Genomic DNA, 16,774 nt, shown 5'->3' with positions numbered 1-16,774 from the left:
ACTGAAATGGGCCTGAAATGCACTAAAATGGGCCTGAAATGCACCCGAAATGCACCTGAAATGGGCCTGCAATGGGCCTGCAATGGGCCTGAAATGGGCCTGAAATGTACTCAAAATGCACCTGAAATGCACCCGAAATGCACCCAAAATGCACCTGAAAAGGCACCTGAAATGGGCCCAAAATGCACCCAAAGTGCACCCAAAATGCACCTGAAAAGGCACCTGAAATGCACTCCAGAGTGCACCCAAATGCACCCAAAATGCACCATGGCCACTCTGGGCACTGGCCGCATGGCCACTCCTGGCACTGGCCACATGGCCACTCCAGCCACATGGCCACTCCTGGCACCGGCCATGTGGCCACTCCAGTCGCATGGCCACTCCTGGCACTGGCCACATGGCCACTGCAACCACACGGCCACTCCAGCCGCATGGCCACTCCTGGCACCAGCCGCATGGCCACTCCTGGCACCAGCCGCATGGTCACTCCTGGCACCGGCCACACGGCCACTCCTGGCACTGGCCACACGGCCACTCCTGGCACCGGCCGCATGGCTGCTTGTCTTGGGGTGACTTTATGCCGCGTGTCCCCTCTCGCCGCTCGCTGCCCAGCGACCATTCCCGTGCCTCTCTGTGCCTTTAAAACCGGCTGCGAGAGGAAGGACAAACGCCAGGCGCGCGTCTCCAGTCTTGGATCTTGCGTGCTCCGAGGTCACTCTCCTCCTCTGCGTGCGGCGGAAACCCCCTTTCCCCGCTTTTCAGCCACATTTCAGCTCCGTTTCTCCAGAAAAGGACGGAAAGTTAAACTTTTTTTTCCCCTTAGACTTCAGCTTCTTCTTCTTCTCTTCTGGAACTTTCCACCGAGGCCCAGAGGGCCGACCCAGCTCCGAAGAGGAGACAGAGAGAGAGAGAGAGCGCATCCGAAGAAAGGACTCGGAGAACGTACCAGGTTCTCTCCGCAGCGAGAGGTTTGATTATTTAGCATTAATCTTTTCCCACTGTGGTGGTCCGGCGCTGCCGGGGTTTTGGTGTTGGGGGGTCACAGAGGTGGCTCCTGTGAGAAGCTGCTGGTGGCTCTGAGGATGGACATGGCACTGGCCAAGGCTGGGCCACTGAGAGAGGTTGGTTAACGCCTCTGGGATCGCAGATTTCAGAAGGAAATCAAAATAAACTGACAAGGTTTTGGGATTCTGGTCAGAGAAGAGGAGGAGGTGAGAACGTGTGAGGGAAACAACACGGAGACACCGAGGGCAGTGCGGAAGGAGGGGGAGGAGATTGGCCGTGGTGAAGACCACGGTGACGCAGCCCCTGGGGATCCCTGGGGATGCAGAGATCCACCCGCAGCCCCTGGGGATCCATGGGGGATGCAGAGATCCACCCGCAGCCCCTGGAGATCCACCTGTAGCCTGTGGGGATCCACAGGGATGCAGAGATCCACCCACAGCCCCTTGAGATCCACCTGGAGCCCCTGGGGATCCACGGGGGATGCGGAGATCCACTCACGGCCCCTGGAGATCCACCCTGGGGATCCATGGGGGATGCAGAGATCCACCTGCAGCCCCTGGGGATCCACAGGGGATGCAGAGATCCACCTGCAGCCCCTGGGGATCCATGGGGGATGCAGAGATCCACCCACAGCCCTTGGAGGTCCACCTGCAGCCCCTGGGGATCCATGGGGGATGCAGAGATCCACCCGCAGCCCCTGGGGATCCATGGGGGATGCAGAGATCCACCCGCAGCCCCTTGAGATCCACCCGCAGCCCCTGGGGATCCATGGGGGATGCAGAGATCCACCTGCAGCCCCGGGGGATCCATGGGGGGTGCAGAGATCCACCTGCAGCCCCTGGACATCCACCTGTAGCCTGTGGGGATCCATAGGGATGCAGAGATCCACTCACAGCCCCTGGGGATCCACCCGCAGCCCTGGGGGATCCACGGGGGATGCAGAGATCCACCCGCAGCCCCTGGAGATCCACCCAGGGGATCCACGGGGGATGCAGAGATCAACCCGCAGCCCCTGGGGATCCACGGGGGATGCAGAGATCAACCCGCAGCCCCTGGGGATCCACAGGGGATGCAGAGATCCACCCGCAGCCCCTGGGGGAGGTGCCCACGCCAGAACAGGTGGATGCCTGGAGGGGCCTGTGATCCAGTGGGAGATCCAGTGGAGAGAGAGGGCCGTGCTCCCAGGCTGGGCAGCCTGGCCTTGGAGGGATGCACCCCGTGGAAAAGAGACCCACGGCGCAGCAGTTTTGGGGGGCTGTGTGCCCGCGGGAGGGACTCACCCTGCAGCAGTTTTGGGGGGCTCTGTGCCCGTGGGAGGGACTCACCCCGCAGCAGTTTTGGGGGGCTGTGTGCCCGCGGGAGGGACTCAAAGTGCAGCAGTTTTGGGGGGCTGTGTGCCCACGGGGGGGACTCACCCTGCAGCAGTTTTGGGGGGCTGTGTGCCCGCGGGAGGGACTCACCCTGCAGCAGTTTTGGGGGGCTGTGTGCCCGCGGGGGGGACTCACCCTGCAGCAGTTTTGGGGGGCTGTGTGCCCGCGGGAGGGACTCACCCTGCAGCAGTTTTGGGGGGCTGTGTGCCCGTGGGAGGGACTCACCCTGCAGCAGTTTTGGGGGGCTGTGTGCCCGTGGGAGGGACTCACCCTGCAGCAGTTTTGGGGGGCTGTGTGCCCGTGGGAGGGACTCACCCTGCAGCAGTTTTGGGGGGCTGTGTGCCCGTGGGAGGGGCTCAGGTTTCAGCAGTTTTGGGGGGACTGCTGCTCGTGAGGATGGACCCCCGCTGGAGAAGTTTCTGGAGAACTGTCCTCCGTGGGAAGGGACCTCACGGGCTCACAGGGGAAGAACTTCTCCACCTGAGCCGAGCAGAAGAAAACCTCGGGTGAGGAAGGGACCAAGATCCCCACCCTCCGTCTCCCTGCGCTGCCGGCGGCAGGAGGAAGGGGCTGGGGGGGCGGAAGGTGCTCCTGAAACCCAGATTTAGAGGAAACACAAAGATTTTAGTCATAGGCTTGGGATTTCAGTTGTAGGCTTGGGATTTCAGTTGTAGGCTTGGGATTTCAGTTGCAGGCTTGGGATTTCAGTTGTAGGCTTGGGATTTCAGTTGTAGGCTTGGGATTTCAGTTGTAGGCTTGGGCCCAGTGAGGGTTAATCGAAATAGTTAGGAGAGCTGGACCTGAAATAGATTTTTAGATGTTAGTAACTAATTACCAAATAACTGATGAAATAGAGTTTTAGATGTTGGTAACTAATTACCAAATAACTGATGAAATAGAGTTTTAGGTGTTGGTAACTAATTACCAAATAACTGATGAAATTGAGTTTTAGGTGTTGGTAACTAATTACCAAATAACTGATGAAATAGAGTTTTAGATGTTGGTAACTAATTACCAAATAACTGATGAAATAGAGTTTTAGGTGTTGGTAACTAATTACCAAATAACTGATGAAATAGAGTTTTAGATGTTGGTAACTAATTACCAAATAACTGATGAAATAGATTTTTAGATGTTGGTAACTAATTACCAAATGACTGATGAAATAGAGTTTTAGATGTTGGTAACTAATTACCAAATAACTGATGAAATTGAGTTTTAGGTGTTAGTAACTAATTACCAAATAACTGATGAAATAGAGTTTTAGATGTTGGTAACTAATTTCCAAATAACTGATGAAATTGAGTTTTAGATGTTAGTAACTAATTACCAAATAACTGATGAAATAGAGTTTTAGGTGTTAGTAACTAATTACCAAATAACTGATGAAATTGAGTTTTAGATGTTGGTAACTAATTACCAAATAACTGATGAAATAGAGTTTTAGGTGTTAGTAACTAATTACCAAATAACTGATGAAATTGAGTTTTAGGTGTTGGTAACTAATTACCAAATAACTGATGAAATAGATTTTTAGATGTTGGTAACTAATTACCAAATAACTGATGAAATAGAGTTTTAGATGTTAGTAACTAATTACCAAATAACTGATGAAATAGAGTTTTAGGTGTTAGTAACTAATTACCAAATAACTGATGAAATTGAGTTTTAGATGTTAGTAACTAATTACCAAATAACTGATGAAATAGAGTTTTAGGTGTTAGTAACTAATTACCAAATAACTGATGAAATAGAGTTTTAGATGTTGGTAACTAATTACCAAATAACTGATGAAATAGAGTTTTAGGTGTTAGTAACTAATTACCAAATAACTGATGAAATTGAGTTTTAGATGTTAGTAACTAATTTCCAAATAACTGATGAAATAGAGTTTTAGATGTTGGTAACTAATTACCAAATAACTGATGAAATTGAGTTTTAGGTGTTAGTAACTAATTACCAAATAACTGATGAAATAGATTTTTAGATGTTGGTAACTAATTACCAAATAACTGATGAAATTGAGTTTTAGATGTTAGTAACTAATTACCAAATAACTGATGAAATTGAGTTTTAGGTGTTGGTAACTAATTACCAAATAACTGATGAAATAGAGTTTTAGATGTTGGTAACTAATTACCAAATAACTGATGATATAGAGTTTTAGGTGTTGGTAACTAATTACCAAATAACTGATGAAATAGAGTTTTAGATGTTGGTAACTAATTACCAAATAACTGATGAAATTGAGTTTTAGGTGTTGGTAACTAATTACCCAATAACTGACGATCTCTCATTTGCACGTTCGTTTAGCTGTGCTCAGAGTAATGAGCAGAAACATTGATAGGTTGGTGTGTAGAATAAAGGCAGTCGCCAATTTCCTCCCTTGGTGGGAGCCCGTCCTAAAGTCACAGAAGAAGCAACTTCGAGGTCACTGAATTAATTAGGATTGTTAAAACTCCGAAAGGCCAAAAGTGAGGAAGATGAGTTGCTTCATCTTTTTTGGGACCACTGACCCAATTCAAGCCCACTGACTCCATTCTGATCACGACACGCAAGCTCATTTCCATGCCAAGCGGAGAATGGGAGGTGTCAACGCTACGAATATGCATTTTGCGTTTTGGATATTCATAAAATGTGGGGCTCGAGCCCAGCCCGTTCCGCCCTCGGAGCGTTTCTCCCGCTCCTCATCCCGACTCCTGAGCCCCTCCTGAATTTGTTTTTCCCCCTTTTCCCTCCTCTGCCCGGCTGCGCCGGGGGAGGCCGAGCCCCGTGGGCGTGGGTGCCCGGCGTTGGGTCAGCGCCAAGCCACCACGTCCATCCTCAGAGCCCGTCCTGGGCTCTTCCCGAGGTTTTTTTTTTGGGAAGGAGCTCTCCAGCCATCCCTGGAATTCCCGCAGGAGCAGCGCCTGGATACTTTGGATGCCCTTTGGAGATGGGAAAAGCATTTTTGGGATCAGCCCCAATCCATGAAGTCCCGTGGGTCTCTCTTCCTTTTTGTCCTCTCAGACGCTTCCAAGGATTGGGATTCCAGCTGGGATTGAAGGAACTTTGGGAAATGTTGATAAGCAAAAGCTGGGAGCCACTTGGGAAGGTTTGGGCTTGGATTGAGAATTCCTGGAGAAGGAGTTCTGTTGTTTTCCAGCTGCGTCCCTGAGCTGCTCCATCATCCCTTGGGAACAGGAGAGGCTGGAATTGCAGAATTCCTGGAGCGCCAGAGGAAATGATAGGGAGAGAGGCATGAGAGGGAAATGATCCCAGGTTTTGGGAATCCGGAAGGCTCCAACGGGAAGTTTGGAATTCCCTGGGTGAGAGCTCTGCATTCCCACCAGGAATCTCTGCGATTTGGGAATCCAGCTGATCCCAAATTCCCTCCGGGAGCTGCGGGTGTGGATGGAGGCTCCTCCTGCTCCCATCCCTGCACTCCAGGATTCCCTTGGAATGGTTTTCCCTGGAAGCCAGCGCCACTCCTGGGATTTGTTACCCCTGCGGAGGGCGAGGATGGAAAGCAGGGAATGGGATATGGGAGATTTTGGGATACGGGAACCGTGTGAGCCTGGGAATTTCCACATCCTCAAGCCCGGCCTGGAACTCCCCTGGAATTCCCTTGGAATTGTGGCCATCCAGGGCTGTCCCACACTGCGGGATGAGCGTTTCCATGGAATGCTGGGCTCCGTTCTCTCTCCGTTATGGATTTGGGAAGGAACTGGAAAACCTGAGGCACCTCCTGCTCGCCCTGGGCTCTTCCCGAGGTTTTTTTGGGAAGGAGCTCTCCAGCCATCCCTGGAATTCCCGCAGGAGCAGCGCCTGGATACTTTGGATGCCCTTTGGAGATGGGAAAAGTATTTTTGGGATCAGCCCGGGGCTCATTCCCGGCTTTTTAGAGGCAGCCCAGGAGGGGTCAGCAGAGCCCAAGGATTGGGAAGGAGTTGGGAATGGTGGAGCGGGAAAAGGGAGAGCTGGAATCTGCACCGGGAACTCTTGGGATGGGTAAAACAGGGAATATCCGGGGTTTGGGATCACTGGCAGCTCCCTGGGAAAACTCCAGAACCTTCGGGATGCAAATCCCCATTCCTGGAACTTCCCAGTAATTTCTGGGAGTTTTCGCGCCCCTCTAAATCCCAAGGAATAAAGAACTATTTTTCCTTCAAAATTGCAGGAATTCCCTTGAATTCCCATTTCTTTGGCTGCTCCTCATGAATTCCCTGAGCTCCCTTTTCCTCGAGAATTCCCATTCCTTGATTTGAACTTGATTTAAAAACAATGGGAATTTCCCGGGAGAGGGAGAGGTTGGGAATGAGCCGCATCCTTCCCGTGCTCTCGGAGCATGAAGGATCCCTTTGTTTTGGGATTCCTTTGGGATTTGGGAAGTGGAATCCAGGGAGCAGCCCCTGGGAAGAGGGAAAATCCATCTGGGAATGGAACCCAATCCCGGGATTTGCGGCTCCACATCCCGCCCTCCTCAAGGATGGGAATTTTCGGAGCAGTTGGAGCATTCCCGGCTGGATCCGGGTGGGAGAATCCTCCTCCTGATGGAGTTTTCCTGCTGTTTTTAGGGAAGCAAAACCCTGGAAGCCACATCCCGGTGTAGGAAATGCGGGAATATCCCTGGATTGAGCCATTCCCAGTCCCTGCATGGAGCTGGGAAGGTTCCAGGAGTTTTTTTTCCTCATGTCCAGCAGAATTCCCGGAGGATGGAGATGGAGACTCCTGCATTCCCTGGATCCTGGTGTAACATGGAGATTCCGCTTGGATTTCAGGAAAAGTTCCTTTTTCCAGAGGCTGTCGGGACTGAAGCGGCTCCTCATGGAATGGGAACATTCCCGAGGCTGCCAGAGCTCCAGGAGCATCGGGACAACGCTCCCAGGGACGCTGTGGAATTTTGGGATGTCTGTGGAGGGCCTGGAGTTGGATTTGATCCTTCTGGATCCCTTCCGGGATATTCCATGATCCTTTGGGAACACCTCATCCCATTCCTACCCCGTTCCAATTCCAGCGGGATTTGCACTCAGGGATAATGATCCAAGTTGGGGATGGAGCTCCAGGAATGGGATGAGGGGGATCCAGCAGTGCCGGGGGATCCCTGACCTTTTCCAGCCCTTTTCCAGCCCTTACCCAGAGCTTTTCCAGAGCTTTTCCAGAGTCTCATCCTGCTGGAATTCCCCCGGAACCAGCTCAGCTTTTCTTCCACTCCCCGGCTCCAGCTCTGCTGAGGCTTCCCGGGAGCAAATCCAGGGAAAACAGAGCGGAAGGGAAGGCGCTGAGGAGGCAGGATTGGGAAAAAGCTGGGAAGGAGAAATGATGGGAGCATCTGGCTGCCCTGGATGTGCTGGGAGAGCACCGGGAATTCTGCTGGAGCTGGAAAAATTATCCTGAAATCAACTTCTGCTGCAGCAGGGAGAGCCCCCGGAATTCCAGGAGTCCCAGCTGCTGGAGAATCCCGGAATTCCTGGGGTTCCCAGAATTTCAGGACTTCCAGCCACTGGAAAGCTCCAGCAGTTCCAGGGATTCCCAAAAGTTCAGGAGTCCCACCTGCTGGAGAATCCTGGAATTCCAGGGATTCCCAGAATTCCTGGAGTCCCAGCAGAGAGGGAGGAGGGATCAACCATAAGATCCCAAGTAATGGGAACGATCCAAACCTTTGGGATTTGGGAGCAGGCCAAACGTTCAGGATTTGGGAGCAGGGAACAATCCAAACCTTTGGGATTTGGGAGCAGGGAAAGGACCAAATTTTGGGATTTGGGAGCAGGGAACGATCCAAACCTTTGGGATTTGGGAGCAGGGAATGAACCAAACCTTTGGGATTCAGGAGCAGGCCAAACCTTCAGGATTTGGGAGCAGAGAATGATCCAAACCTTCGGGACTGGGGAGCAGGGAATGAACCAAATTTCGGGACTGGGGAGCAGGGAACGATCCAAACCTTTGGGATTCGGGAGCAGGGAAAGGACCAAATTTTGGGATTTGGGAGCAGGGAACGATCCAAACCTTTGGGATTGGGGAGCAGGGAATGAACCAAACCTTCGGGACTTGGGAACAGGGAATGAACCAAACCTTCAGGATTCGGGAACAGGGAATGAACCAAACCTTCTGGATTTGGGAGCAGGGAATCATTCAAACCTTTGGGATTTGGGACCAGGCCAAACCTTCAAGATTCAGGAGCAGGGAATGATCCAAACCCTCGGGATTGGGGAGCAGGGAAAGGACAAAATTTCAGGATTCAGGAGCAGGGAACAATCCAAACTTTTGGGATTGGGGAGCAGGGAAAGGACCAAATTTTGGGATTGAGGAGCAGGGAATGATCCAAACCTTCGGGATTGGGGAACAGGGAATGAACCAAACCTTCAAGATTCAGGGGCAGGGAATGATCCAAACCTTTGGGGTTTGGGACCAGGCCAAACCTTCAGGATTTGGGAACAGGGAATGAACCAAATTTCGGGATTTGGGAGCAGGGTAAGGACCAAATTTCAGGATTGAGGAGCAGGGAATGATCCAAATCTTCAGGATTTGGGAACAGGGAAAGGACCAAATTTTGGGATTTGGGAGCAGGGAACAATCCAAGCCTTCGGGATTTGGGAGCAGGAAAAGGACAAAATTTTGGGATTTGGGAGCAGGGGACAATCCAAGCCTTCGGGATTTGGGAGCAGGGAACAATCCAAACCTTTGGGATTTGGGAGCAGGGAAAGGACCAAGCCTTCGGGATTCAGGGGCAGGGAATGATCCAAACCTTTGGGGTTTGGGACCAGGCCAAACCTTCAGGATTTGGGAACAGGGAATGAACCAAATTTCGGGATTTGGGAGCAGGGTAAGGACCAAATTTCAGGATTGAGGAGCAGGGAATGATCCAAATCTTCAGGATTTGGAAACAGGGAAAGGACCAAATTTTGGGATTTGGGAGCAGGGAACAATCCAAGCCTTCGGGATTTGGGAGCAGGAAAAGGACAAAATTTTGGGATTTGGGAGCAGGGGACAATCCAAGCCTTCGGGATTTGGGAGCAGGGAACAATCCAAACCTTTGGGATTTGGGAGCAGGGAAAGGACCAAGCCTTCGGGATTCAGGGGCAGGGAATGATCCAAACCTTTGGGGTTTGGGACCAGGCCAAACCTTCAGGATTTGGGAACAGGGAATGAACCAAATTTCGGGATTTGGGAGCAGGGTAAGGACCAAATTTCAGGATTGAGGAGCAGGGAATGATCCAAATCTTCAGGATTTGGAAACAGGGAAAGGACCAAATTTTGGGATTTGGGAGCAGGGAACGATCCAAACCTTCGGGATTTGGAAGCAGGGAACAATTCAAACCTTCGGGATTTGGGAGCAGGGAAAGGACCAAACCTTCGGGATTCAGGAGCAGGGAATGATCCAAACCTTTGGGATTTGGGACCAGGCCAAACCTTCAGGATTTGGGAACAGGGAATGAACCAAATTTCGGGATTTGGGAGCAGGGTAAGGACCAAATTTCAGGATTGAGGAGCAGGGAATGATCCAAACCTTAAGGATTTGGGAACAGGGAAAGGACCAAATTTGGGGATTCGGGAGCAGGGAACAATCCAAGCCTTCGGAATTTGGGAGCAGGAAAAGGACCAAATTTTGGGATTTGGGAGCAGGGAACGATCCAAACCTTCGGGATTTGGGAGCAGGGAACAATCCAAACCTTTGGGATTTGGGAGCAGGGAAAGGACCAAACCTTCGGGATTCAGGAGCAGGGAATGATCCAAACCTTTGGGATTTGGGACCAGGCCAAACCTTCAGGATTTGGGAACAGGGAATGAACCAAATTTCGGGATTTGGGAGCAGGGTAAGGACCAAATTTCAGGATTGAGGAGCAGGGAAAGATCCAAATCTTCAGGATTTGGGAGCAGGGAAAGGACCAAATTTTGGGATTCGGGAGCAGGGAGCAATCCAAGCCTTCGGGATTCAGGAGCAGGGAAAAAAACCATCTGGGTCTGAGCATGGGTTTGGATTTGTCCTTTTCCCTTTACTTTCCCTCTCCCTCATCCCAAAGTCATTCCCGCGCACTCCCGGCTCCCAGCCCGGGTGTCCTTCCCGGCAGGACGAGCACGGGATGTTCCCGGGAGTTTTTAATCTCCCAAATGCTTCCCAAATTAATCTTGGAGAGTGCAGGAGCGGGGGAGGGAGAACGTCCTTGGCGTTGATCCCTCGGGAATGCGGGAATGCCACGGGATCGGCGGGCGCAGCCCGAGCAGGAAGGGGTTAAAGGGAAGGTGAAACATTAAACGGCGCCAGGAGAAAGGCGGGATCCTGGGATGGAAAACAATCCAATGTCCCCTGGAAGGGCTCCAGGGCCGGGAATTCTCCTCTCCAGCGGTCACAGGGAGGTGAAGGACGAAAATCCAGGATGGGGATGGAGACAAGAGGGGTTGGAATGCTCCAACACCTGGATTTCCCCATGGAAAAGCAGGAATGTGTGAGAGCACGAGCAAGAGGTGACTACGGAGCAAGGAATTCAATAATGATGGGCAAAAATGAGGAATTTTGGGGGGTCATGGAATTTCCCCACTGAAACATCCCTAAAAAGAGACTCTGGGATGTGGGAGGCGGCAATTCCAGCCCGGAAGCAGCAGGATGATCCCTCTGGAATGGCTCCAGGGTGGGAGAAGGGCGCTGGAGAGCGGGACAGGGAGAGGGTCTTTGCGAGAACATTAACCCGGGCTCTCCTAAACCACCCTGAGCAGCAGCAAATTCCCAGAAAAACCATGGATTCTCCATCCCTGGAAGTGTCCAAGGCCAGGCTGGAGCAGCGTGGGATAGTGGGAGGTGGAACTGGATGGGATTTAAGCTCCTTTCCCCCAGCCCCTCTGGAAGTGTGGGATAAGCAGCGATTGCCGGGGGTGCTCCAGCTCCATCCCCGAGCTCCCGGCACTTCCCGGGCTTCCCTGGCTCCTGAGGCAGGAAAACCTGGGAAAGGGGGATGACGGAGTGGCTGTTCCCGTGTTCTCCTCCCGGGAGCACTGCCCGTGCCTAATCCGGGATGTCGAACACGCGGCGGGCTCTTGCTTCCCGTTAGGCTCGGCTTAAAACAAGGCGCGGGGTTCATTTCATGGAACGTTGGCTTTAATTTAGGCCCAGCTGCGCCTAAACCCCCGATGCCGCTTTACATAAATAGAGGCAGGTTCATTACAGAGAACTCCGAGCTGAGGAGGAAGCGGTGAGAGATAAGGAGTTATGAGATAAGAGATAACGAGGCCAACCCTGAGCTCCACCTCACTCAGGGTGAGGCGTCTGAGCGAGGGTGGTGGAGCTCCGGGTCGGACCTCCATGGGGACCCGACCTCCACCCTAAAACGCTCCATCTGTGTCAGGGTCAATGTTCACCACTTGGAGCCTAAGTCAGGTCTAAATCAGGTCTAAATCAGCTCTGAATCAGGTCTGAATCAGGTCCTAAATCAGGTCTGAATCAGGTCCCAAAATCAGGTCCTAAATCAGGTCTGAATCAGGTCCCAAATCAGGTCTGAATCAGGTCTGAATCAGGTCCCAAAATCAGATCCTAAATCAGGTTTGAATTAGGTCCTAAATCAGGTCCCAAAATCAGATCCTAAATCAGGTCTGAATCAGGTCCTAAATTAGGTCCCAAAATCATGTCCCAAATCACTTTTGAATCAAGTCTGAATCAGATCCTAAATCAGGTCTGAATCAGGTCCTAAATTAGGTCCCAAAATCAGGTCCTAAATCAGGCTTGAATCAGGTCTGAATCAGGTCCTAAATCAGGTTTGAATCAGGTCCCAAATCAGGTCCTGAATCAGGCCCCAAATCAGGTCTGAATCAGGTCCCAAATCAGGTCCTGAATCAGGTCCCAAATCAGGTCCTGAATAAGGTCTAAATCAGGTCCTGAATAAGGTCTCTATCAGGTCCTGAGCCGGGTCTAAACCAGGTCCTGCAGGGCCCCGGGACAGCTGGAGCCCGGGGAGATCCGGGATTTGCTGCCAGCCAAACAAACACGCCCCTGTTCAAACACCCCTGAGCAAACGAGTCCACCCAGCTCCTCCGGCTCTTCCTGGAGCCTCAGGGCTGCGTTTCCTGCTCCTGTCCAAGGGTTCCATCCCTTCCTCCATCCCGGGCGGTGGGAAGAGGCCGGCTCCGTGGAATGCTCGGATTGCACGCTTGGGAGCTCCTTCTCCAGCTGCCACCCCTCCTTGGGGACCCCTCAGAGCCGCGGTGGCTCCGTGCCCCCCTCGGGCAGCACCAGGACCGCGGGCAGGAGGCTCCCGTGGGGCTCCGGGAAGGGCCGCAGCTCCTTGGCCCCGAACCGCGGCGAGACGGGGTCGGCCAGGAAGCGGAGATGGGAATTCCTGCCCAGGCAGTGGACGAGGCTGCCCAGGACGGCGCAGCGGAGCCCGGCGGGCTCGGGCAGGGGGTGGCTGGCACAGCGGTACCACAGCCTGGCGCTGGCGCTGCACCGCGACACGGTGACATCGGTGACGTCGGTGTTGCCAGCACCGCGCCGCAGCTGGAAGCGGTACAGGAAGCCGTGGGCGCTCACCAGCTCGGCCGTTCTGTCCTGGTCGCCAAAGGCCGGGCTGGTGGCCCAGCTGTCCCCGCGGGCGTCGTAGCGCAGCAGCAGCGAGCGCAGGGTGCCCCCGGTGACGTAGATGTCCCCGTCGCACGCGGTGGCCGCGTGGGCCACGGCGAAGGTGTCCCTGGGCAGGGCGGCGACGAAGGCCCAGCGATCCCGCCGGGGGTCGTAGCGCTCCACGGTGGCCAAGCACTCGCCCCCGATGGCGTAGAGGTGGCCGTCCAGGGCCACCAGCTGGCAGCGAGGCCGTGCCTGGCGCAGGGGACAGATGTCTCGCCAGCTGTCGGCCAGGGGGTCGTAGCAGAGCACGCGGCGAGAGGGGCTCCGCGCCCGGCCCGCGCCCTCCCAGCCGGGCACCACGAACAGGTAATTGAACAGGCTGCACATGGCACTGCCCCGCCCGGCCACCTCGGCCGGCATGTGGCACAGGTGGCACCAGCGGTCCTCGTCCTCGTCGTAGTAGCAGAGGCGGCCGCGGCGGTGGCCGGGCTCGGCCGGGGGGACATCGGCCACCACCAGGCGTGGCCGCCCGTGGGTGCGGCGCCGCAGGAGCAGCTCCCGCTCGCCAGCGTTGAGGCGGCCGTAGATGGCCGGGGAGCGCAGCACCTGCAGGAGGTGGGCGCTCATCACCTGGAGCGCGGCGTCCTGCAGGGCCCGCAGCTGCCGCGCCTTGGCCGCGCACAGAACCTCGTAGCAGTTCCCCAGGTGCACCCGGGCGGGTGGTGGCACCTCGGATGGGTCAGGAGATGGAGCTGGGACTCCACCACCCTCCCCGGACAGCGGGAGCTGGGGGGCGATCCCAAGGGTGCCAGGAGAGGGTGGCTCAGGAGGGCTCTCCGTACCCTCCTGTGGAGCTGTGCACGAGGCGGTGGGATCGGGAGTTTCCAAAGCTGGGTTCTGCTCCTGGGTTCTCTGCGGCTCTGCCCGGCCCCGCTCCCCGCGGCCCTGGGATGTCTCCGCAGGGACGAAGGGCAGGGATGTCCGCCTGGACACCGACTCGGAGACGGACTGCACAAAGTAGTCGTAGACTTTGCCCCTCAGGCCAGGCCCTGGGAGGTTGTCCTTGTCCCTGTCCCGGCGCTCCGGGATGAAGTTCTCCTCCACCTGGATCTTGGCCACCGAGGAGAAGGAGTAGGACGAGTCCGAGCCCTCCTCGCTCGCCGTCAGCAGCAGCCCCAGGTTGGAGGTGACGCTGAGGGTGCGGATGGTCCCCGTGCTGCCCTCCCCGCTCCGGCCTCGGCTGCCTGGATCCTGCTCCATGCCCTGGGCACATCCATCCCCCGCCGTCCGGGTATCCCAAATCCCTGGGGAACATCCGGAGCTCGGGGCAGGTGTGTCCCTCTCTGTGGGGTCGTGAGAGCCCAGCTCGCTTCCCGGCAAAATTCCTGGCTCACTTCCCACCTTGCTTCCCGGTTCTCTTCCCAGATCACTTCCCAGCTCGATTCCTGCCTTGCTTCCTGACTTAATTCCCAACTTACTTCCCAGCTTGTTTCCCAGCTCTATTCCTGGCTCGCTTCCCTGCTCACTTCCCGACTCATTTCCTGCCTTTGTTACCAATTTGCTTCCCGGCTCACTTCCCGGCTTTCTTCCTGGATTATTTCCCGGCTTGATTCCCAGCCTGCTTCCTGACTTACTTCCCGACTTACTTCCCAGCTCGCTTCCCAGCTCGCTTCCCAGCTTGCTTCCCGTCCTGCTCCCAGGATCATTCCCCAGCTTGATTCCTGCTTTGCTCTCTGATTTTGTTCCCAACTTCCATCCCAGTTTCCTTCCCAGCTCCCTTTCCCTCCCGTCCGGACCGAGCGGGGCTTTCCCGGGAATCAGACCCAGCTCTGAACCCATCCCCTCTCCTTCCTCCTCCTCACTCCTTGGAAAACTCCTCTCCCCCCTGAGATCCTCATGCCACATCCCGGGGCCATTCCCAGATTTGTCCCCCCCACCCCTCCTCCTCCTCAGACCCCCATCCCCATCCTCATCCCCATCCCCATCCCGGTTTTCCCGCTGCTCTCCCGGTGGGATTTTTCCCTCGGGAAGCGAGCGGTTCCTATAAAACCTGAACGCCAGGGACAGGAGCAGCAGCGCGGCCGCCGACAGGAGCAGCTTCCCGGGCAGCTGCATGTCCGAATGCCAGGCCGGGGGTGCCCGCTGGGGCATTTTTCCATGCGGGAATGCCGAGGAGCCGATTAATGATTTGCCGGGAGAGGCCGGAGCGCGGCGGCTTGGGACAAGGTGACTTTGAGCGGGCAGAGCTGGCAGGAGGCTTCCGGAGAAGCTGGGAATGTTTGGGATGGGCTGGGCTCCAGCGAAAGGTGCAGCCCAGGGCCGGATCTGTTGGCCTGGGAAACGGAGAGGGAGGCTCGGGGAAGAGCCAAAGGAAGCACAAAGGCAGGAAAAATACCCCCGAGGAGCTGCCCTCCCACTGAAAACGGATCGTGCAATGGAAAATGGGAAAATTGTTTGGGGAAAAAAAAGTTGTTTTGCCCAGCAAAGGCTCCTCATCCCTCGGTGCTCCCGGAAAAGGGAGGGAGAAGCAGCCGGGAGCCTTTGGGCTGATGCCGAGCAGCTGCTCCGCGGCACGGCCGGGTGACGAATTCGGTGGCTGATTCAGTGATTAATTAATTCAGTGATTAATTAATTCAGCGGCCCTCATTTGCTGCGCGCTGCCTAACAAGGGCTGACGGGAAAGTGCCCCGGAGCTCGTGGGGTCTCTCGGAGTGGAAGCAGCAGGGAATGAGGAGCTGGTGGGAAAGGAGCCGGGGGCTTTGGAAGGGGGAAAAATCCTGGCACTGGAGAGGAAATCGAGGCTGGAGTTCAACAGCGGCTGCGGGCACAAGGAGAGGGACAAGGGGAGGAATAAAAGCAGGGAGAAATTCGGGATGGGAAGAGATGGAAGCTGTCATTTCTAAGGGATGTCGCAAGGGTCGGAGTCACCGTGGGGAAACTGAGGCACAGAGGACACCAGGCAGGGCTGTGCCCTCCCCGTGGAAAGGCGCTGAGCTCCTGGCCTGAATTCCAAAGATCCCGGGGAATTGTCGTCCCCCAAGACAACAAAGCTTGAACCGTGGTGGGGGGGAAAGGAGGGAGCTCGGGGAACGGCACCGCTTCCCAGCACTGCCAAGGGAGCGGAATCCAAAGGGATCAAATCCAGTTCCTTTTCCCCGAGGGAACGTCTCTGAGAGAAGCACAGAAAACGAGGAACGCAAGAGCCAAACTGGGGGTGGGCGGAAGCTCCTGTTTCACGCAGGGACTCGCTCCCCACTGGCTCCATCCCAATCCGCTGGGATTTTCCTAAGGAATGAACCCAGGGGATGTGGGGGTGATGTAGGGGTGGCTGTGGTGGGAGGGGGCCTTGCCAGGGGTCTCCAGTGCGGGGTGGGAGCTCATTCCCGCTGTCCTCAACATCCCAAACCTCATCCCAACGGAGCAGCCAATCCCCACCAGCCGCTTCCTGAGCTTTTGGGATGGGGAGTAGCCTCGGAACCTCCTCGGGGCAGGTTCTGCACCATCCCCGGCATCCCTGAGTGCTCAGGTGTCCCCCTGGCCGGGCTGGGATGCTGAAATTCCCAGGACGGCTTCACACGGGATCTGTGGTGGTCCCCAGACCCTCCCGGGTCGGTCTCAGCTGGAGGATCCTGTCCTAAATAGGGAAATGTTTTAATATCCCTGAAACGGATGGAAAAGTGGCAGAGGAGGGACCTCGCCGGGCTGATTGGGCACTCAGCGATCCCTGTGCTCATCCCTGCTGGGAACACGGGGACGACGACGGCTTTAGGGGAATATTTGGGATGTTGGCACCTCACGTGGGGAAACGCAGCAAGGAAGAGGTTGGGGAATGAGGATATTTAGATTCAAACTGGATTTTGGAACAGGGGCA

General features: G+C 55.0%; 1 protein-coding gene across 1 annotated transcript; it reads right to left on the bottom strand.

Annotated features, from left to right (window-relative positions):
* Nucleotides 1-11,427: 11,427 nt before the first annotated feature.
* On the bottom strand, nucleotides 11,428-15,433 carry KLHDC7A (kelch domain containing 7A). The gene has a single exon (XM_069035066.1). It carries the CDS (start codon nucleotides 15,397-15,399, stop codon nucleotides 12,535-12,537), a length of 2,865 nt encoding a protein of 954 aa, XP_068891167.1. The 5' UTR covers nucleotides 15,400-15,433; the 3' UTR covers nucleotides 11,428-12,534.
* Between the last annotated feature and the right edge of the window lie 1,341 nt (nucleotides 15,434-16,774).

Source organism: Aphelocoma coerulescens, chromosome 21, assembly GCF_041296385.1.
Source record: "Aphelocoma coerulescens isolate FSJ_1873_10779 chromosome 21, UR_Acoe_1.0, whole genome shotgun sequence".
Classification (NCBI taxonomy): Eukaryota; Metazoa; Chordata; class Aves; order Passeriformes; family Corvidae; genus Aphelocoma; species Aphelocoma coerulescens.
The sequence above is the reverse complement of the archived record's forward strand: the minus strand, read 5'-3'. Positions and strand labels throughout refer to the sequence as shown.

Bases quoted from the DNA above. Each gene is read 5' to 3' on its own strand.
- KLHDC7A (XM_069035066.1), bottom strand. From the start codon at position 15,399: ATGAGGAGCCTTTGCTGGGCAAAACAACTTTTTTTTCCCCAAACAATT.